Source organism: Alosa sapidissima, chromosome 1 (assembly GCF_018492685.1).
Source record: "Alosa sapidissima isolate fAloSap1 chromosome 1, fAloSap1.pri, whole genome shotgun sequence".
NCBI lineage: Eukaryota > Metazoa > Chordata > Actinopteri > Clupeiformes > Clupeidae > Alosa > Alosa sapidissima.
In genome coordinates, this window is record NC_055957.1 from 27,581,755 (window position 1) to 27,605,689 (window position 23,935).

Here is a 23,935-nt window from a genome sequence, read left to right on the forward strand (position 1 = left end):
GATTGTTCTTTTCAATTGGCTCACCAATCAAGTTGGGATTTGAAGAATGCAGTAGCCTATTAATAAAGGGTTTAAATGTACTGATTGTAATGTACATGATTGTAGGTGTGTATGATTCTAATTGTATGTTGACTTCTTTCCTATTAAACCTTTGCTTCAAACACATACAAAATAAAGCAGGTGAGAACTAATTATATCAGTATCGGTTCTAACCACGGAGGTATTAGGGTACAGCGTCTAACAGGAGTTTATTATCTCCTCTGCAGAATTCCTTTCCAGGAAAGTTTAATGTTTAAATGGGTATGGTGTAAAGGTGCTTGAAAAAGGTGTCATGCATAATTGAAGTGGAATGAAGATCAGATGTAGTTGAATATCTGTGAATGACAAAGGAGAGTCTCTGTACTCTCATGATATGAAGATGAATCTTCTGCACACACACCTTCCTACTCGGACCGCATACGTACACAAAAAACACACAAGGGAAAGGACACCACTGACAAGATTCTTAATCAACCTAGAGGACACACGCACACACACACACACAATTTCCCCTCTCAAAAACAGAGCTGAGTCATATACAAAAGAGAATATTTATACACCAAACAAAGACATCGCTGGTACAATAAAGCAAAATGATGGCAGGCGCAGAGAGCAGCGTAGCTATAGTTACAGTACATCTCCTCTTCAAGTTGTTACATTCAGTATTCAGATGATAATCATCTACAGTATGGCACAGGCTGCCGCTTGCCCAGAGTCTTTGGCACAGTCACAGGACACAGTGTGGCCCATTGACAAGTGCCCAGGAGCCAAAAAACGGCTCTCCACTGGCATCCAGTTTCCTTCAGCCGAACGGTTCTGGTACCGGGGTCTCCAGAGAGTCAGAAACCACATCTTCACATTTCCGTCTCCTGTCCACGAGGAACACGGGTAAAAGTACAAAGTAAAACACAACACCGTCTAGTGGCAAGCAGACATGAACACAAGCACAGATCAACAGCTCGTCTAGATACTCGTTTGTAACAGCTTTGAGACATGGTCGTTTTTCATCCGAGTGCGCAGACTCAGACGGACGGCTGGTGTATAGAACATGTAAAGCAGCAGAAATTGATCTTGTTTTTAATATTTTTTTCTTGTCATGCAGGCACACAACATCTATAGACAGCCATCGTTGGTAACCCCCACCCCCCCCACCCCCCCAACTCACACTTGTTTTGATACCTTATACCATATATGTTTTGAACTGTCTCTTTATGCAATTGCTTTCAATTACATCCAAGGGTTGAATGCAGCCACACCCAGTTCACACATTCCAACCGTTCTCCCCATTTGTACAATGACAGAGCTGTGTTTTCACTAGTTTCATTGATTAAAAACCATTTGAAATGCAAGAGAACCCATACACATAGACATATATTACTTCCTTAAAATACTGACTGTACGAATACTAAAGAGGAATTCTAAAATCCTTCAGTGGCATGAACAGTGGCATGAAATGAGCCTTTATCATTGATACAGGCCAATCACACATGCACGCCTCTCTAGCGCCACCTATTGAGTAAGAGCTGCAATGAAAGCAAATACATATCGCACATCAATTTGTTTTTCAGTTTCACATCTGGATAACACTGCTGTGCTACAGTTTTATACACACACATTAAGTTCTGACATCATTTGTCATAACATTGCTGTGTCTTCTATGAGCAAACCAAGTAATGATGAAGTATGCAAGTTAATTAACATCACTAACGCATGAGAAAAACCCTTTCTAAACAAATAAATATATTGCAACTATATAATTTACACTGAGGTCCAGTAGCTTCATAGATAAGAAAAAAACATGTTTTACTCTGTACATAATAGCAATGAATTACATCACATTCCATTAGCTTATACTCTCTCAGCCATCTGCCCATAGGTGACTACAAAAGTAAAACATTCAGGATTCAGGACAGTCAGGATTGTCAGGAACTGTTGAGAAAACATGTTTTGGTATGAGGGTTATCTCAATATCAAACTGGCTTGGTCATAAAGGGTCGAGAAGTGGCTTGTCACATCCAGTACTTGATAAAATGTGTACTATCCTCAATGCAAAATATGAGGGAAAAAAGTTCTAGAAGTCAAAAAAAAAGTTTTAAATGATTTAGAGAATATTTTGTCACATTGGCACATAGAGAAGAATGTATCAGTATATCAAACGGATACATAGTGGTCGTATCGTTGTGTCTTGCATTCCATAAATTATACTCACACCATGATCTAAAATACTCTATAAAGGCAAATATGCTATTACAATTGATAAATAGCTATTAAAGAATGTGTATACTCGTATATCCTCTTCAGTTTACCATGGAAAAGAAATTAAATTTGTGAGGTCTTTTAAACTAGACAGATCATAGTTAGAGTCACTCTGCCCAACAGGCACTTTGGAAGCGTGAATAAAAAAATGAGCAGACCATCCTTACCGAGGAATGGGGACAATTCAATGTCATAGTGGGTCAATATTTCCATATATATATATATATATATATATATATATATATATATATATATATCCATCAGATATGTATTTGTAGTTATCAAAGGAGCGATTCACAGCAGGGAGGTTACAATTCTGCATTAAAGAACTCTGATTTAGGTTTCTAAGGCCCCCTCATTGCCCTCTGATGCCCCTGGGGATGTAGCCTCAGGGGTACAGAAGACCAGTACTGACATCTACGTACAGACTGTCACCATAGCATGTTCTTCAGAACACGCTGTGCCAAAGATCTGAGTGATTTCATTGCGTCTCAGCTGAACAATTAACTTTTTACGCAAGACTTCTGAGAAAGAACACTATAATATATTCATACAAGTCACAAAGTCACTGACTTTAGCTCACAATGTAAGAGGCTATACTCTATTCTGACCATGTCAAAGGTTTTCTACTGTACTTTTATCGGAATATCATTAAAAAAAAACACATTTTCTTCTGTATCGCAAATGAACTCTACAGATTTGGACTCCAGTAGTGCTTTACCCCTCCCATCCCACCCCAATTAATTTGACAGTTTCATCACAAAAAATTACTAACGTCATGATACGAAAATAGAAAAGAAAATTATATATCCAAAGCACAACAACAAGAGTTACACGTACAATTAAGCACTCATCCTTGAGCTTTCATATTTTTTTGACATACTCTGTACTTATGGCTGATTGTAAGAAAAATAAATTTTACAACCTCCCTAAAAAGATGAAACATTTAATCTGTCACATAGGCATTTATACAAGCAAGGCTAAGATTCTTCAGTTTTCCTTCGTCTATGTTGCCATAGATACTATGTTTTGCAGAATGAAGGATTATTAAAATTATCATATTTTGGCACTTCTTACAAGTACATACACCTTACACTATTTATGTCAACAATATTTTACCCTCCTCAACTCAATATTTTAGTTTCATACATGCTGCAATATTTGGTACACATGTAGCCTGTAGTTGTAAATAAGACTACTAATCTAGTTCGCATAGATTTCCTATGTCATGGGAACAAAGAAGAGAGAGGACCTTTTGAGGTAATTCCTTCTATCCCAGTTACATTTTGAAATTAGTGAAGTAAATATCAGCTAATATTTGTAAACGTTTTATAATTTACTCTTCATGTCCATTTAAATTCCTGTTATCCTTGTTTAGTACACCAATATTGGCTCTCAATTAACATATTAGTTGAAGTGATGGGTCATCTATATTCCTTCTTTATATAATATATCCATGTTTACTGTCTGTACATGGAGTGGCACGCAAACTTGACTCTTTTCAACGTGGCAAACTAATGTCTCACTTTCTTAGCAGTTTGTATTAAATTGTATTGTATGGCACTATTTAAGACATATCAGATTTTATCCGCACCTGTTTCTACCTGCCTTTCTCATCAAGACAGCCATGCCATCTGCTTTTCAGTGTTATGCATTTTTTGTTTGTTTGTTTCCTCTTTAAATAGATTCAGTCTGCAAAGAGCAAACATGGCAGCCTCTTGTGCCTGTTGTATTTGGAATAGTGTATAGGGACAAAAGGGAGTGGACCTTTCGGCATTGGCGGGAGAAGTTTATATGTCTGTCTGTCACAGTGTGTGTGTGTGTGTGTGTGTGTGTGTGTGTGTGTGTGTCTGTGTGTGTGCATGTTTGTGTCTTCAGGTGTGTGCATGTGTGTCTGCTGATGTGTGTGTGTGTGTGTGTTGTTGTTAATTGTTACGGTCAGGGCGGGGCTTGGGCCGCTCAGACACTCAGGTGGGCAGGTTGAGATTGGCATTCTCCGCCTGCGGGCTGGACATGCGGATCTGCGAGCTGCTCTTGCTGAGGATGGACAGCTGAGTGCCCCCGTTCACCCCACTGCTCGCTAGGGACGGGTGACGCTGCTGCTTCAGGTCCACAGCAAAGTACCGGTTCACCGTCCAGCTTCGCCACTTCCTCTTCATCTCCGATTGCACCTTGAGGGAGAAACTTGAAGAGGTCATTTTTTAATGTACTTCGCTGAAGAGGTGCTCGACTCATCCCTCCATTACACAGCCCATCCTTTTGTCTCTCACATTCTTCAAAAGCACAAACACAGAACCAATAGACTTTAGTTTGTGAAAAAGAATTAGGAGAATTCTGCTGTTTAATACACCAATATACAATAACGTTTTAGGATAAAATTATACACAATGCAGTATAAAACAATTCAGTCGTAACATTTCTTTCAAGAATTTATTTCTCCAAGAACAATTTCTTCAAGAATATATTCTTCAAGACGTTTGATATACTGCAAGACAGGGCACTGGTGTTCTGGACCCATAGTTTGAAGCATCTTCAATTGATAAATCAATGAATGTCAATTGCATTGAGTTGTCTCTTTATGGTTATGAATGACTTATTTAAAGTACAGCAGTTATCAAATGGTAAAAATGATCATTTAGAGTAATGTAAACTTTACTTTACTGTCTATTTCTGGTGGTTGTTACTTTATGACAGTATGCCAACCAACACACTTGTACAACGCTGCCATCTACTGGGCCAAAAGTGTATCCTACGGTTTCCTCCTTTACTGCTGTCCTTATAACTTCACACACTCTGACACAACCTTATCTACCTGTGAGATAAGTATAAGAAAAGCAGTTATGAAAAACTGATGTATACTGTGTTTTAGGTTACCTGGATATAACTGTACACCATTCACTGAAGAATTATGTGAAAAATTCAAGGAATTATGGAAAGTACATATTTGTTTGGATCTTAATTTATAAACAATCAGGGGATTGTAAAGCATGATCTTAGCTGAAAGTAATATAACAGCCTGGTTGCAGGTTCACAGCACTAAGATATCTGCTTCTAAGAGCCCATATGGTTCTACATGTTGCCATTAAAAGGGTTTACTCAATTAAATATACATACAAAGTAGTGTAAAAAGATTAGATTTACAATAAAATACTGTATCAGCCAATGATCAGAACAAACAAGACCACAGCCAATAGAACTGAAAGGTGTAATGACTTTCTGATATATAATGCAGCTTCATAACACATCCATTAGTTTAGGGTAACACTTTACTTGACAGTATCAACATAAGAGTGACATGACTCTGTCATGAACATATGACACTGTCATGACACATGAACCCTAACCCTAACCCTAATCCTAACCTCTAACCCTAACCCTAACTTGTTATGACAAAAACCGAATGTCACTTCATAACAGAAAGAAACAGAAAGTCATAAACATGTCACAAACGTGTCACTCTACGTGTCATACTGTCAAGTAAAGTGTAACCGTTTAGTTTTTAACTAGTTAATAACACACTATTGATGTTTTGTGATTTCTCCAAATATTGACATGAGCTGAGTGAAAAATGAACTACCTCATGGGCTCCTGAACTGCTGTCTCATCTTAACTCATCACCTTTTTTGTTACCTACATTTATCCATCTCAACAAATAGTCAGCAGATTTTCCAAGTGTACTCTGCATTCGACATGTTGTCCTGAGCTACGCTGAAATGGCCGCACTAAATGTCTCAGCTTAGCTGCGGGATGCAGGCCCACAGTTCCAGGTTCTTTGCTGCTGCTGAGAGAGTCCATATGGTTTTTTAGTGCACTTCATTGACCACAATTTGCCCGGAGCAATAATAACCCAGCTTACCTCTCCGTTCAGGAAACAGTAGAGAACAGCCACAACGAATCCCTGGAAAAGGAAACACAGAAGTCTCTTAGGTCTTCAGGGTAGATGAAAGCTGCAATCAGTATTTTTTATGTGGATGTTAATGTTTTTTCTATCTTTTGCTAACAATTTAGAAGACCCTGAAATAAAAATCCAGTGCCTGAAACAAAGAAACATGTATAATGTGCACAAACATGTTATTCCGGTTAGTTATCGTGTGTCATGTTCAGGCTTGGAATTTCACCATTCTGGGGGCAAGGCCACTTGGTCTTCAGTTGGGCATATTTGGTGGGGGGCACAAAGGCCACATGTCAGGGCACCAAGGCCAAAGTTAACTATACAGTAGTAGGCTATAAAAATGATCAAAGTTTAGCCTATTCACTGTAGTAGACCTGCATCACTGTATGAAACATTCCAAAAACATATTACATAGAACTGTAAATCATCTGACTATCTAGGCTATATATAACATTTATTTTATATTTGGCCTGTTATGAAATCATGTATTGAACAATTTAATCACAGCTCAGCTTTAAGAAACTCAAATAGCCTAGATGCATGCTTAGCATTTTGTGATCATTAAGGCTACTTTCACAAATTCTTAGTCAGCTGTACTCTGATTTACCAATATCTAGGCGATATTTGTAACATTTATTTTGTATTTGGCCCGTTATGAAATCATGTGGAACAATTTAAACACATTGTAAAACTTAAAGCCCAAATTTGGAGACATCCATGTATGTCGAACTTTACTGCAAATTCAAAACTGGATTACTCTGGAACGGCTAACTGTACAGGGGACTGCTTTACACCTTTGTGTTCGGTAAGGTCTCCTGTTTATTCTGATATATGGTTTGTCATGTGTTAAAAGAAGGGTTCGTAAAGTATTCCACCGAGATGAATGGCTAGGGAGATCATGGGACGCAAAACCTTCAGTAGAATGTATGATTACATTTAATTATATTATTTACTTTTCTCGCGAACCGTTCAACACAGCAATTATCGGCTAACATCGTTTAAAAGCTGAGAAAAAGCTCTTTCATGTGATACTTGTGATGTCTGTGTGATGAATAGGCTACTTCGCGAGTAGTTCAACTGAGAATGGGTGAATTTGGACGCAATTTCTTTCTTGCGCTGTCACACTCCACTGCGTAAAATACTAAATAAATTTGCGCTGTGAATGCTAAGATTATTTTGACAGGCCACAGGCTAAATAAAATTGCTATTAGTAGGACGCAAAGCAGAATATTGAAAGAAGGGGGCACCAAGGCCACCGTGGCCTGTAAACCTCTGATTTTCAAAGGGGCCTCACGGCCAACGCAAGGGGCTACGACGGCCATGGCCGCCGTGAAATTCCTACCCTGGTCATGTTACATTCAGGTCATAAAAACGACTTTACCGAAACATTTAAACGTAAATGCACCATAACATGATCACAATAGAAACGGGCTCAAAGACATGAAGGGTGTCAGTCGGAATAAGTGTGCTGCCCTGGGCCTTGGGTTCAATGCCTAGCTCAATACCAAATGATTTGAGGTGTTTGAGCTCTTTCTTATCTGTAATTACACTCATTTCTGGGTCGCTGGTGCTGTGGTTTCTACTCTTGGACAAATTCCCAGGGAGTGTTCTGCTGTTCAAGCGTGCATTTCCTTCCCAGGGTAGTGGGAAATTATTAATCTAAAACTTTGTTGTCCTTGTGTAAGACCAATTAGTCTATCCTCTGAAGGAAGAGTCTCCCGTTGCGGGTTAAAAATGTAATTTAAAGTAATCAAGAAGAAAAACATGCTCAAAATAAACCAGAGGTTTTATGCTCTGTTTTGGAAAACATTAATTTTGTAATTTCCCAATATTTGGTTTAAAATAGCTACAGTGTTATATTTTTGGAGCACAGGCACAGTGTTATGTGGAGAAACATGAGAGTATATGTACTGTAGATGTTTTCAGTGTTTAAGGTGGGGAATCCCAGTTTGAGTACGAGGAAGAGTTGAACTCTTGTTAACCTGGGGGCGGGATTGTGTAGGCTATATGGGAACGTGTCTCACCTGGAAGGAGCCAAGGCCGAGCTCAAAGACCAGGCGCTCCCGCTGGCTGACTTTCTCCGGGGAGAAGGCAAACACTGTGTAGTGGATTCCAAACAGAGGGATGAGCAGGAGAGTGGAACGGGCAAGCCTCCTATACACACACACACACACACACACACGAGTATACGGACACACAGATATGCATGTATACCCACACACACACGCAAGCGTTCAGACACACCAACACACACAACAAATACAAAAACAATGTCAGCCCATATACCTGAGGATGAACACAAGACCACAACTTCACAGGAACGTTTGCACAGTCTTGGTCCACCAAGACCAAGCTGTGTGCAAACACGAGTTGAGTTTGCTAAACAGGCCAGTGCATGACCTGGGGAGAGGATCTGTATATATATATATATATATATATTAGGAAGTTGATATATATCAACTTCCTAAGCCTCTCAGGGAAACAGCAGATCCAAGGAGAATGAACTGTTTACACAGCACTACAGAACTGAACAAATGCAGTACGTTTTCTATGACAAAGTAACAGTCTTGAAACACTTGCTTCTATCACAACCACCCAGGAAACACTGTTATGATTATGCAAATGAAGACACAATGAAACTAGCCATACCAGGCCAAACAAGGCACAGCGTTAATTTAAAACTCCATGCAGAGGCAATGAGGCATAAGCTTAGGCAACCACAATCACAATCAAGATCTATTCTCAGCACAATATGAGAAAAATGTTAATGAGGTTTCGCCTAGCCTAGGCCACAAACACTGCCCTGGCGGGTTTCCATCTGAACTTGTTTGGCTGCAGCCATCACAAACAAGCCAGTTCTCAACCTCACTGACAATACAGTACCACTTCAACTTCAAGCATTAAAAAATAATAAAAAAAGACAATGACAGCATAACTAATGTGAAAATATGTTTCATTTAATTAAAATGGCCTGGCTATTAACACACACATACACACACACACACTGTACACAGAAAAAATTAAGAAGATGGTCTCGGCTTAACAAGGTGATCCCTCTACATATCACACAGTGTATAGTGTTAGTATCTAATTACACTCCGTTACGGCACTTACAAATCCTCACAAAAAACAAAACTACCACCTCACACAGAAACACATATGTGACAGACTGAACACACACACCACACACATGTACAAACAAACATGCACACCACACTGAAACACATACACACAAATGCACACACATAAACAAGCAATCTCTGTGTGTCTCTCTCTTTCACACGCAAACACACACACACACACACACACACACACACACACACACACACACACACACACACACACACACACACAGAGACACACACAGAGACACACACACACACTTACAGAGTGATGGTGGAAAGTTCTGACATCCTGCACGAATGCTGGACAGCCTGTGTGGGCTCACTGAAGCATTTCTGTGCACAGCTGCTAAACATGACAAAGACACAACACAACAGAAGACAACACATCTTAGGGACAGAACAGACATTCAGACACACACTCTCCAAACTCACACCAAACAGACACACACACACACACACACACACACACACACACACACATGCTTGCGCACAGGCACACACATAATTACATGCACACACACACACTCGCACACATACACACACTTGCACACACACACACACAGACACACACACACACACACACACACACACCCCTACACACAGCTGTCCACACCCAGCTAGGGCTCTATCTATCTGAGGTTCTATATTTGCCTGAGCAGTTAGTCCCAGCACTAACAGTTTTGTTGGTTAGGGAGTGGCGAAATTGAATTAACTATGACAGAACACACACAATGACACATCTACATATGGACAAATGAACATAGACACACAAATGGACAAACAGTCGGACATAAATGTTAATTCCTGAGAAGTTGCTGAGTTATCACTGGTATGACACCAGCATTTTGAGTCATCCCTCAAATGGTCATACATCTAGACCACTGTACCAACACATTAGGATTTTGGCAGACCAAGAAAGTCAGTGAGGTGCAATCTGACGTCATCTGACGAATCTACAAAGAAGCAGGGGAAATCAACAAGCAAACATAACATCATATAACCTCTAAAAACAACCTCCAAATTCCAATTTCCCACTACATGAGAGAAGCATTCATGATAAATGCATAGCAACCAAATACCTTAGAATGGTTGCTATCAATGACTCAACACTCTGTCTGTCCTCGTATGAGCCAATGAAAATCAAACAGCACCACATCTCAACCAATCAGCACCAAAGAAGGACAGATGACAACACAATCAGAGCAGCAAGCATTTAGAGGAACACAGATGAACATCCTGCTCCTTAATAAAAGATCTCTCCTACAAACAAAATAAGCAAACCAGTGACCTGCGCATGGCAACTCCGCCTCAAGTTGCTAATAAAACTGCACCTTTGTCAGCTCTGAGATCAGTTGGAAAATGTCACCCAATCAGAGCGCAGCATCAGCCCCTGCATCCCGATTAGCATATACGTGCATGGCATGCTGTTTCCATGGCGATGCGAGACTCACAGGTAAATGCTGGACTCGTTTCCTCCAATGTCGGGGGACTGCAGCTTCTGCACCAGGATGATGATAATGCCGATGAAGAGCACAAAGTTGATCTGTGTGAAACAAATGCAGGAGAAGCCATTTTGTGGATTACTTACACATGCCTTTCATGTCATTCAAGTCCAATCAGTTACGTCAAAGCTGATCACGGATTTGCATGGGGATAGGGTATTAAAACCACAGCAAAATATTCTTCTATCTTTAACAATGAGGCACTAAAATGTGTGCATGTCTGTGGCCATCATCAATTTGCCATCCTTACACACTTGTGCTGAAGGAGAAGAGTGGTGCATGGGTGTGGATGTAGAACCAAGCGTTTAATTCCCTCACCATGATCGAAGCCACGACTGGTCCTTTAATAACCCACCAGAGAGCAGTGTTGTCATTCATATCCCAGCACCTACGGGAGTTTGATGGAAACAGAGGGGGGCTTTTATAAGACGAGATTTGATTACAATTCCATTTGAAAGATTTCCAACGTGCGATACTGTGCATAGGAACGTGGCTCTGTGGTGATGTAATTAATGCTTTGGCTCCACACATACCCCGAATCATCAAAGTGCAGCCTCAGAACAGCCCAGATGGTCACACAAATTGTAGGTGTGCCTGGGAGAAAACATACAAACACACAAACAAACACACAAACACAATTAACATTTCATCGAGGTCACGGTAGGAGAGCGTCTGCGAGCAGAATTATATGTTTGTCCAGGGATAGAGGTATCTTTCTCATCAGCGTTTAATGTTACATAAAGACATCATTATATAATGTAGAAGATCTAGTTAATGTCTTAAGAAATCCTCTTGCAATGGCATTGAAAGTGGAGATTATCACCGAGATCTTAGTTCAGCCAAGAACCGGACTAAATTGCACTCGGATTCTTAAAATCCCCAGTTAAATTTCTATTTGGTAAGGCATACAATAAGACAAGACATAATCCCCAGTCAAGAAACCAGACATGACATTAATACATTTCACCAGTATTGTCTGAGTGATCCATCGTAGCACATTCAGAGAGCAGTACATTTAAACTTAAAATAAAAAGTGTAGCTATACTCACCCCAGCCTATGATGGTGTACCAGTAGAAGTATCTCCTTTCGGGGAAAAAGGTTTCCACCAGTAGAGTGAAGAGGTAGAGGCCCTCTATGAAGAGCCAGAAGTAGTTGGACATCACGCAGTAGTGGAAAAACACCATGACCGCTTTACAGGCCACCTATGCCCAGCAGGAGATCAAGGACAAAAACTAAAATCACAAACAAATCTGAATTTACTTATGAATTTTCAAATTCATTGAAATTCCTTCAAATGAACTCTTGACATGTTACATATCTCATAAAGCGTCTCCAGCGGGAGGAACAATTATCGTACAATATTGTATTTGCAAATATAAATTCCTTCTCAGCATGGACTGAGGACAACATAGTGCTGGACTTTCCTGATTGCCTGAATAAAAGAGGACACTACCTTGGGCAAAAATGTTTCAAAAATGAAAGTAAAATCTCAACTCCATCAGTGTTTCACCAATAAAACTAACATATCAGCTCTGCATCACTTAAGCATTTTCTCGACACCCGCTCATCCCCATCCCCTCTGTGTGCTTCTGCTGCTAAACCCTCCGATGGCCAACGACATAATCTCTTGTGAGGCTGATCAATTATTCACTGATCCAATTTGGGGAGTGGTGATGTCATTAGGGCGCCTACTGATGAGCTTGTTGATGGCTCGGTAGGACCTTGAGCTGGGCCATAATGAACCTGTGCAGAGCGGAGCAGGTATTGATATGCTAATTCTGCTGCTAATGGCATATTTCCATAGCTGGGTGAACTCAACGCCACTCCATAATTACCACTGTTTGTCAGAGACACGAGAGGACAAAGGTAGAGGGCTGTCATTGGCTAGTTTAGAGGGCTGAAAGGAATGGATTTTTTAGGCCTTGGCTTTCAGTCTAAATCTAAGAACACTGGATGCATATAAGGCTTTGTCTTCTCATGGATGGATGCATAGATAGATGGGTGGGGAGAATGTGTGATAACATGTGTGAGAGTCTCATGTATCTATTATCTTTGGCACCCTCCTTCCCAGACGAAGACATAAAAACGTTGGCTGCTTCGGCAGCTGCTTGTCCCCTATGAGACTTTGAGACTATAAATGTAACTGCCCTGGATAGCCAGTTTTGATGTCAAGACGAGACAATATCATGCTCCTCTACTATTATTTACATACCACCTTATCAGTCATACCCTACCAGTAATATTGAATATTGTCAATGCCTGATCATTCAACATCACTAGCCATCCTATATAGATAGCCTATTTTATATATATTTTATAATATTGTATTCATATGCATTGGAGTTCATATATTTTGGAGTTCATAATTACAAGTAGCCTAAAATATTTTTTCATTTGAGTATTGCATATTGATGTTCTTACTTTTTAATGTCACAATTACATTGTATTGGTGGTGCATAAGTCTAATTAGGTAGTTTTCACTTTAAGGAGAGTAATTTGTGTCTGGAGTTCATAATTACAAGTAGCCTAAAATAATTTTTCATTTGAGAATTGCATATTGATGTTCTTACGTTTTAATGTCACAATTACATTGTATTGGTGGTGCATAAGTCTAATTAGGTGGTTTTCACTTTAAGGAGAGTAATTTGTGTCTGTGTCTGTATTATTTGTGTGTGCATAAGGATATGAGTCATGATGTTTGCTATTTGATTAGCTAAAATTAATGTTGAAAAACCAAAGAGAACCTTTCTTGGATCGCAGGAGTGTCATGCAAAGTTAATTTCTGGTGAGCACTGCATGCACAAATGACAAGCAAACATAACGTGAGCTAACTGGATAGCTAGAAGGAACTAGGCTATTTTCAGATGTAAAAGTTTGCCAATAGTTGCGTAGCCTGTTACTCATATGATGCCATTAAACACCAACAATGATTTAACTTAATTTCATTGCCTATGTTAGAGACATGAGAGATGCAAGTCAGCAGATCAGCTATTATTATTTGTTGACACTAAACCTGAAGAGGAAAACAAGTTTACCAAACCGCTGTTCCCGCAGTTCACTCGAGTTTTTTCTCTTCTCATGCCCTGATAGTTCTGCTTCATTTGCAGGGGCCCTACGCAACGTTTGCACTTTACTGTACTGCACGTATACTGTAGGGCGGTCTGGCTCTGATTTAACATCTTGACCATCACTAGTGTCTCCATCTTCTGACTGTATTGCTGACTATATTGCTCTTCACAGTTTTAATGCACCATTTAAAGAAACGCAGACAGGAGAAAGAGACGTACGGTGTGTACAAAGCAGTGGTTGCTATCCTCCTCTGCGTAAAGCACTCCGTCTTTGATGAACACTGAGATAGCCCTCAGGATGAAAGACACAAAGAGGTTCATGTGGATGAAATTCCTGGTGCAGTGAAGCTTCCTGTTGGGAACACAAAATAAAAACTGTGAGGCTTTTGTTTTTAATATGCATCTTTCTCCAGTCACACTAACAAAAAGAAAGAGAGAGACAGAGAGAGAGAAAGGGGAATAGACTCTATAGGACCCTGGTACTCACCTAAACCTGCAGAGAATGACCATGGCAGTGGTGAGGGACACCAGGGAGGTGCTGTAACCAACCGTGTAGAGCGCTTTCACAGATTTATAAAATTCAGGATGCTGAGAATTGCGTGGAAAAACATGGAAGAAAATGGCGTATCAGAAAGTGAGAAACACCTTTTACAAACACATATACAATTGGCACAATAACTAGCCACATATATTTGTGGCTTTGACAGATTTGTATTGTCCTTTCAAGAGGAGAGACAATTACATGAAAAACAAAGTAATTACAAGACCTAAAGCATTTCCATCACATATTTTTAATGACATTGTGTATATGTTTGGTGGCATGTTTGCTAAAATGAGTTTTATATATCTTGATTTATATTTTGTTTTTATTTTTTACTGAATGGATATTGTATCTTTGAGTAACTAAAACATTGCTGAATCCCTTGAGGATTTGTGGAGAGCTTGTACCGTTGGTTTGGTGGCGTTGTCGTCAAAAATGCAGGCATCCACATAATGAGGGAATGGCTCTGACCAGCCATACTCTGTGCAGTTACGAGTGATCTCCCCCAACTCTGCAAACACACCACCAGGCATGGTAACTATTATGACAACATCCTTCACCCATTTTTCAGTTTGTATCGAAACAACTGAATTGTGAAAAACAATCACAAACTGAAAGCTGATTCAGCCAAAAATGGCACAGATGAATGGCACTATTCTGAACCTTGTGTTATTGTTAAATGCCTTTCAAATGTCCATCCTACAGTATATGTTTCTTGAACTGCAAAGCAATTACAAATGGGACACAAGTTTGACCTTACATTTCAAAAACACATTATGCAGGTTTTAACCTTTTTTCATTATCCAGTTCATTTTGATGGCATTTGCTTTCAGAGCCATCCACACTAATGTTTCCTCACATGTTTTAAATGAATCAGCCCTAGGCCCAGTACCCAGCGAAAATGTAAGAGAACTTTTCAGAGCACAATGTTCTTAAATCTTTTACAAGCATACACTGTTTAGTAAGCTAGCTAGTTAGCTGTTATCAGTGGCAACTCTGTTGGTGTTGGCATTTACAGAGAAAGGCTATCAGCTTTTAGCTATTTTTTATTTTTTTTTTCAAAAAGTCCTTACTGTTGCTTTAACCACAAAGCAATGAGACCTGGGTACTCACCATTATCCTGGGCAATGACCACAAACAGCTCGGGGCATTTGACTGACACTACATCGCCCACCTTCGATGCCTGCCAACATGTCAGGTTGTCCCACATCCAGGGGCAGCCTGGACCCAGATCTGCAAGAGGTCAAATGATCACAGAGTATCACTGTTATGCACACACACACACACACACACACACACACACACACACACACAAACACACAAACACACACAGAAAATCCTCAATGGTCCCACTCCAATAAAGATGAGTGGACCCGCTGATCAATATCTGATCTCAGAAATGTCTATTGCATCCAGCACAATGTCAAATCCCATTCAGATGACAGAATTGGATTTCACTTTCCCCTGTAGCTCCCGGCACGTTAACCACCACCGTCATCTCCACTCAACATCGCCATGGATGACAGGCAGGAGGCAGACGCTGGCGACATTTTTTCAGAGGTTCTTTTGGCATTTGAGGCCATGTCATTGTCCCCTCTCAAAACACCCTCAGCAAGCCCCCCCCCCCCCCCCCCCCCCCACACACACACACACATACACACACACACACACACATCTTCCCCCGATACACATTTTAGCAGCCGCCATGTTACTGTAGCGTGTTTAGTGCACTAGTCTGAACTGAAGACTCTGCAGCCCCAGGCGAGAGAGACTGACTAGCGTGCTGTGCTTGACGCAGACTCTGATTAACCGAGTTATGGAGATTTCATTCTCATCTTATACATGGGTGTGTGAGCTGTGAGGGTATGTGATCTGTGTGTGTGTGTGTGTGTGTGTGTGTGTGTGTGTGTTTGTGTGTGTGTGTGTGAGTGTGTGTATGCCTGCTAGCAGACATGGGCAGTATTTCAATTATATGTATTTAAAATACGTATTTAATTACTTTAGCGTATTTTGTAATTTGTATTTTGCAAGATTGGAAAAACTCAAATGTAGTTGTAACAAAATACTTTGAGAGATTGTATTTGAGTATTTCAACTACTTAAATACTTCTCAAATAAGCCAAAATGTCATCACTCAATTAAATATAGCTATAACCATGACAATAGGCAATGCTTATCATAAAACCAAAGGCCAGAATCTTGGGGAATCTGGTTTTAAGAATAGGCTGGGTGCCGGGAGATATCCTTTGGGCAATTCCCTGTATTCAACTGTAAAGTTGACCTAAACATTTCATTACTTTTTAGGAAGAAAAGCATGAAATGTTTACCCATTTTCCATTTTTCTTGCTGTGGTATGCCACATTATGACCATCTTAAAAGTGTTAGATCCAACTTTCCTCTACGATCCCCTCTGAACATTTGTAAAGTTGAAAAAAATGAAAAGAAAAGTCAATTGTGGGAGCCAAAATGGTCAACTTTATCACCCTTCTGTAAGGACAACATGGGGTGTAAACCCAATTTGTTTGTTTATGTCAATTTTTGTCACCCTGTAGACAACGTAAAGCCCCTTAGAACCCCTTAGAACATGTCAGGAAGTTGAAAGAAATGAAAAAAGTAACTAGGAGCTTGAATTGTCAGGTGTGTTAAGTGCTACAAGACTAAAACTTGAAAACAATACAGATAAGATACCGAGGGAGAATATTAGGACCACGGCCTTTGACCCCATGACCTTGAGTACCTAATAGCTGATGTTCATTCTTACTGCAGGACAGTATTAAAACTTGGATTTGACATGAGGATTTATGTAAGGAGTAACATTCGCTGAGGTGTCCTGATATGAGACAAAGACCTCCCGGAGTAATAAATTAGTAGAAGTAAATTCATTCCGTATATTGGGACACCTTATAGGTTGTTATTCTGTTTATCCCCCATGTTGCCAGTAGGCATGCATTTATAGCACAACAAGGGAAATGTAGTTCAGTTTAAAAAGAGGCCGACCTGTTCAATTTGTTGTACTACTTTCATTGGTTACGGAAAATGATGTTGGGTAGTTTGCTTTGTTACAGTTGATTCCACAGTTGCGAAGCCTGCTTGTCAGTTCAATCATTGTTTACATTGATATGGGATGGTGATTACATTTTTTACCAGATCTACTTCATAGGTGCCCCAATGTACAGAATTAATAGCCCCCTGCCAGCCAATCAAAAATAGTATTTCTTGTCTCTTGGGGATACATTTTCAATAATATGCCTTGTTAGTATACCATGATTATTGTGTGGGTATTTTTGTATTCCCAAATTACTAATTACTTGTATTTTAATTAAATACATTTTTCACATCAGTATTTTGTATTTTATTTTGTTACATTTCATGAGCCAGTATTTGGAATTTGTAACAAAATAGTTTTTGATGTATTTGTGCCCACCTCTGCCTGCTTGTCCATATAGCAAATCACATGTCCCGAATCAGGGCCTCTCATTATCACACACCATTCCTCTCCCTCATGCCGAATCAATGGGCAAACTGCTAAATTGGGCTGAGTTTGCACAGCAAAGCTAACCGTGCAAAAAAAATTCAACGGGAGAAAAAGACAGCAAAAAAAAAAAAAACCCTGCAGCACTGGACCACATCACACACATAGCAGCAGTCACAGAAGCGTCACGCCATAATCCTGTTAGCCACGAGGGCAAGGCTAAGATGGCCGCTCAATACTTAATTACAGCTGGAGTAATCGCAGTTCTACTTCATCGACTAGCATGCACAGTGCACATCAACAATTAAAGGCCCGGACTGGTTGAAGCAGGAAGTGGAGCGAGAAATCCTCAGTCGTGCGCGTGCTGGCCATGTTCCGGGGGGTGGGGGTGGCGGGGGGGGGGGGGGGATGAGTTGCAGTCATGAAATGTGACTGGTTGTGCTCTCCGCTCCACTCTGACTCTTTCTCACCTCACCCTCGGCTCCTGTTCACACGCTTCTCAACTCCCTCTCTTTCTGACTCGCAGTCTGTCTCGGGCTATCTGTCTGTCTGTTTGTCTGCCCCCCCCCCCCCCCATCTCGCTCCTAAGGCAACGGACTCCCTAACTGAGTGCATGGCGTGGTGGTGCAGAATAGGTAGATGGGTAGATTGCTCATGTCTGTGTGGTGGGAGAGCAGCCTCCCCCTGAGCTCTAATCTGTTTTTGTTCTGTCTGGCAGGCCGGACACAAAGCCAATTACTTTTTAAAGGGCAAACGAGCACAGCCACACAGTACCAGCAGCTACGGGCAGTGGGCTAGAGGAGAAAAGAAGAGAGAGAAGAGAGGAGGAGAGGAGAGGAGGAGGAGAGAGGAGAGGAGAGAAGGGAGGAGGACAGGAGAGTTGGAGGAGTCCAGAGCGAGCTGGACGAGGCATCGCATGCCACACACAGCGCAGTGGAGTCTGCCAGCCGGGCTGCATTACCGGATTTAGATGATGGTGCTCTGGGAGGGTGGTCATTGGGCACACCAGCCTTTCCATGCTGTCTGTGAAATATATATATATATATATATACACACACACAACAGGCTTGTGCAAAATTCAGAATTTTCAATTCATGAATTGGAATTTGAATTGAATTGGCTCAGCCTCCACCGCACAGGAAGAAGAATTTGAATTTGAATTGGAATGAAAGGAAGTGGAATTAAATTCATGTCCAAGGAGACTTTGTTCACATCCCAGGTGCTGAACAAAAAGGGTCAAGTTTTTTAGGAAAAAAGTTTGCACACTCCTTGGTATTCTTTTGTTGAGTTTATTTTCTCATTTGGCACATGACGTTTCGACCTTGCGGTCTTCCTCAGATTCACTTGCAAACACAGGCTTGGTACATGATCTAAATCACCTGTCTAGAGGGGTGGAGTCAACTCAGTGATTCATTAACCCTTGCAGGTACAGCATGCAAGCTTGTGGCGTGACTAAAGCCAAATAAAAACATAAGATAGAAACTTAAACTTTGTACAATAACACAAGTAGATGTCTGAAGATACAATCATCTACAATAAATAGAGTTCCTCATGTAAAATTCAGTAATCAATGCAACTTTACATGAGGAACTCTATTTATTGTAGATGATTGTATCTTCAGACATCTGCTTGTGTTATTGTACAAAGTTTAAGGTTCTATCTTATGTTTTTATTTGGCTTTAGCAAAGTCCTTTTAGGCAAGTCCCTCCACTCGGCGGCCCTCGTGGGGTGAATCAGTGGGTCCTTGAGTGAGTCAGTGTTTGTTAAACCGGATACTGGCAACCTGAATGACCTTGTGACGGGAGCGCAATAGGAGGGCAAAGTAGATAGATAGATAGATAGATAGATAGATAGATAGATAGATGTAGATAGATAGATAGATAGATAGATAGATAGATAGATAGATAGATAGATGTAGATACTTTATTGATCCCCAAGGGGAAATTCAAGGATCTCAGTAGCATACAGACATCACACACAACATGCACTTACAGCAGAAATGGTAAACATAAGTATAAGTATAAACATATAACTAAACTCCACTGTAAAATAAAGACAGTAGAAGATAAGAAAACTAACAAAACTAAATACTCAATATACTATATAAATTAAATTAAAAAGTCCAATGTGCTTGAGGGTGATCAAGCATAAGACGCTTGTAGTGACAGGGCCGGGACTGGTAAGGTGCTCAAGGGAGTGAGTGTCATGGTGAAGGTGCAAAAAGTAGTCCAACATTAGTCCAACAAGAATAAGGTCTAGAGACCAGCATAAATAATATGGACAAATAGGAGAGTAAAGTATAATGTAGACAAGGTAATATAAGTATACCCTTATTTAGGTAATAGTTTAATTTGCCTCTACAGTTACACACTTAATCAAAATGGAGGAGCACTTGGCCAGGGCTCTCATTATAAAGGACCTCTCCTGCATAGCCTCTCCATCTCTGGCAGAGCTGGGCTCTGGACTGGGAACAGGGTGGACAAGGCTGGCTGGGGGATCTTTCCCATAAGGACCCTCTGTTCCAACATGTGAGCTCCACATATCTTTGGTGAAATTTTAATATACATTGTACTTATTTTGAGGCTGTTTTTACAGTTATGTTGAATCTGAATATGAATTTGTTTGTTATCTTTTTCTTTTCTAATTTTTTTATGTTTCTTTCTGCACTGTGTAAGAAAAACCTAATTCCAAAAGCCTCATTCTGGACATCCCTTTATCTCTCATCTATCTCTCTGTTTAACATGGCTTTTGCAAAGGTGGCTGTTTTATTGCCCAATGATTTCCTGTCTGTGGCACTGGACCGCTCTCATCTGCAGAGAGGGGAGGACTAGGGATCAATAGAGATGGAGGTGGAGACATGAGGACCCTTTTGCTTAGGGGGTCAAAATGGCTCTGCCGCTTTCAGAGAATAATTAATACATTCAGCCTACCACTGGGTGTCTGGGTTGGCTCTAAATAGCATTAGTCTCTTGTGTAATCAGGAAGGGAACTTGTTTGGGTGAAGGATTTCTTTTTTAACCCTTGTTGATGTTCGTTCAAAGGATCGCATAGCATTCTACAGCTAGACCGCACAGACAATGGTACACTACAGACATGAACATGCACACACACACACACACACACAAGCATGCGTCCAAACGTACACACACACACACACACACACACACACACACAGACACACACATGACACGCACACTCACACATACATAAGAGACAATGGATGACAGTGTTCAGGTAGGAGAAAATAATGCACATTCGGGTGGTGTTCTGCAGAAGATGCATGAACTTGACCTTTCTAGAGCCTATTTTGAGTAATGGGCTGGAAGAGCATCTCCGTCAAGCACAGAAGTGGTCTAAACGATGCAGCCAGGCCCTGAGGCCGGCCTGCCTGCCCCGTGACTCAGATCCAGCTGGGGATGGATGGGGAGGAGGATGGGGGGGCTATTTGGGTTTATTTATCCGAGCCAGCCGCATTACGAGTCCTCCTTCAAGCTGTGTGTGTATTAAAATAAAAAAAAAAGAAAACCACTGCCTACTCCCCCTGCCTGAAGAAAATAATTGTTTCCAGGTGTCACTCTTCTCTTTTGGTTTCCTGTTTTTGTAAGCGCTGCACAATTAGGACCCCCAAGCAAATGCGCAGCCATGGGGAATGCACCATTTGGCTGACGGTATTGATTACGCGATCTGCTCATTGCAAATATGTCTGCGTGGCTCTCTGAACTCTTTGACAAATAAGAAATAAGACACACAAATGCATCCATGACTGTGCCCGCTACCATTGCACAAATGTAAGTGAGGATTTAATCAAGGCAAAAGATGGCAGTGCCCTCTTGGCCGTTGGATGCCTGAGGCGTAGCAAGCATTTTGATTGCATGTCTGACACGGAGTATTGACGCTATGATGTGATGAAACAATTCCACTGCGTATGACCAGAGAACATAAACGTTATTGACATTTTCATTATGCAATTCTAAGCAAATTCTCATAACGGGGAATAGTTTGATTTTGTGTGTAGTGGTATGTCCTGACTACGCAATGTTTTGGTCTTCCACGATGGTCTCTTACGATTGACCATGTCAGACTAGATGATCAGAGAACCACAAATTATTGCCACGTCTTGGTCGTAAGACTGGCCACATTACAAGATTATGTAGCCTATCTATCGTAGCCTTCTCGTCGCGTGTCGTCATAATGTCAGTGTCAACACAGGAGTCGTAGGAGATTCCCCAAAAATTCTGACATGCTAGACTTTTGGTTTTGGAGTTGTAGAATGTTGCAGGCAAGAAATCGTGGGTCGTAGAATATGTCACCTTACAAGACGTTTCCTCTTTTGGCGCCATTCCTGACTTTTCATATTCGGGCTCGACACTGGAAATGTATCGTCCACGACAGAATCGTGGCAAAATTGGGCTGAAATCGTGTAGTCTGCACATGCCACTAGCCATTCTTGGACACACACACACACACATGCTCACATCCAAAACATACCTTCATTCATGTATGCATACACAAATCCACACACACACACACACACACACACACACACACACACACTACAAGTCCATACATCTGATTCCCATATGCATGCAAAACTCACACTCACCATATTCATAGTCTTGGGCCTCGTGTAATGCAATCCTCTCCATGCATCTCTCCTCCTCACGCTTGATGACGCAGCTGGAGAACTCCTGGCTACTGGAGCGCATAGGTAGCACCTGTTCAGGACACAGAGACACACAGACACACACTCTTCCTCAGATGCCTCCAAGGCACAAAGGACACACACACACAAACGCAACAACACCCTAACATCGTCACAGAATATTCATGGAGCAAATACAAACACCACACTCTCACTTTACAACACACACACACACACACACACACACACCAACAAACAAGCAAAGGCGTGTCCTTTATCCTTTGCAGAGTCACAAGCAAAGTATAAAACTTTATCATAAAAGACATACTGTATAGGAATAATCTGTCCTTATAGACACACCAAAAGTTAAGAGGTACATATAAGAGCACTTGAAGCAAATCAAAAGGTGGGGTGCCTGGAAGAATGAGATGACAGCTGGACTCTGCCCCTGTAACATGTCAGGCAGGCAGTGTTGTTTCTTAAAGATCATTTTCAGAATTCCTCGCTGTCCTGCTTGATAGCTTCACTCGTGAGCACTTCAGAGACACGGATCTGATCAGAGTCTTCGGCTCAGAGACAGGCTGGCAGTCTGGCAGCGTCTGACATGACATGGCCACTTCATGGCGAGAATAAACAGGCTGAAGAAACTGTGGTGTCGAATGCTTGGAGGAGCTGATGGAGACAGGTCTGGGTGTCCTCCTGAGATACAAGAGCACCAGCTGCCATTCTTATTTTCTCCATAGAATGCACCCCCATATTTGTAATTTTCATGACTCATTAGATTGGTGCACAATAAAATGCAAGTTGGATTTAAATACAAACCGTTAATACAAATACAACCGCAAATACAATTACTATTCCGACATGGCTATCTCCAGATGCACTTTGTCATCTATTTTTGACTCTACAAGACTGATCCAATGAAGGGTGCAAATACGATTCATTTCCCTGTGAGTGCTGCCGTGGCTCTGCACATGCTCTAAGCAGGTCTGAGTCTCAAAGCATATGAAGCCCTTTGATATAATGCTCTCTATTAATGGCTCAGTATGAGTAAATAGAGCTGAACCGGAACTGACTTGAACTGAATTCAGTGCTCTCATGTGGGCTATGCCGTTAATGAAGGCAGCGCTCCAACTTGGCTACATGATTTATATTGTGACTGATAATGACTCCAAAGGCTTTAATCAGACTCCCATTAGGTCCATTCGTAAACACCGTGACACAGTCACGATGCATTTCTTTTAGCTGGTCAGTGGTCATGCCAGATGAGTGTCCTGGATTCATGCCAAACACAACAAGGTCCTGCCACCCAGCTTTGCAAACCCTGGCATTCCCATCCAACAACGAAGCGGTATCATGGTGTCAAAACACGAGGTGGGCAGAAAGCAGGTAGTAGGC

General features: G+C 41.0%; 1 protein-coding gene across 6 annotated transcripts in view; it reads right to left on the bottom strand.

Annotated features, from left to right (window-relative positions):
- Nucleotides 1-571: 571 nt before the first annotated feature.
- The window catches only part of adcyap1r1a (adenylate cyclase activating polypeptide 1a (pituitary) receptor type I), a 29,778-nt gene continuing 6,414 nt past the window's right edge, over nt 572-23,935 (bottom strand). The window contains exons 3-15 of one of the 6 annotated variants that reach the window (XM_042106309.1): nt 22,499-22,610; nt 15,538-15,657; nt 14,832-14,935; nt 14,371-14,471; nt 14,103-14,235; nt 11,864-12,017; nt 11,348-11,408; nt 11,133-11,202; nt 10,764-10,855; nt 9,575-9,655; nt 8,212-8,341; nt 6,152-6,193; nt 572-4,479 (exon numbers count right to left, since the gene is read on the bottom strand). In XM_042106309.1, the coding sequence (XP_041962243.1) occupies nt 4,255-4,479; nt 6,152-6,193; nt 8,212-8,341; nt 9,575-9,655; nt 10,764-10,855; nt 11,133-11,202; nt 11,348-11,408; nt 11,864-12,017; nt 14,103-14,235; nt 14,371-14,471; nt 14,832-14,935; nt 15,538-15,657; nt 22,499-22,610 (1,425 nt within the window). In that variant the 3' untranslated portion in view covers nt 572-4,254. Of the gene's footprint in view, nt 4,480-6,151; nt 6,194-8,211; nt 8,342-9,574; nt 9,659-10,763; nt 10,856-11,132; nt 11,203-11,347; nt 11,409-11,863; nt 12,018-14,102; nt 14,236-14,370; nt 14,472-14,831; nt 14,936-15,537; nt 15,658-22,498; nt 22,611-23,935 lie in introns of all 6 variants that reach the window. The other 5 variants (XM_042106299.1, XM_042106326.1, XM_042106318.1 and 2 more) reach the window with 5 other exon arrangements.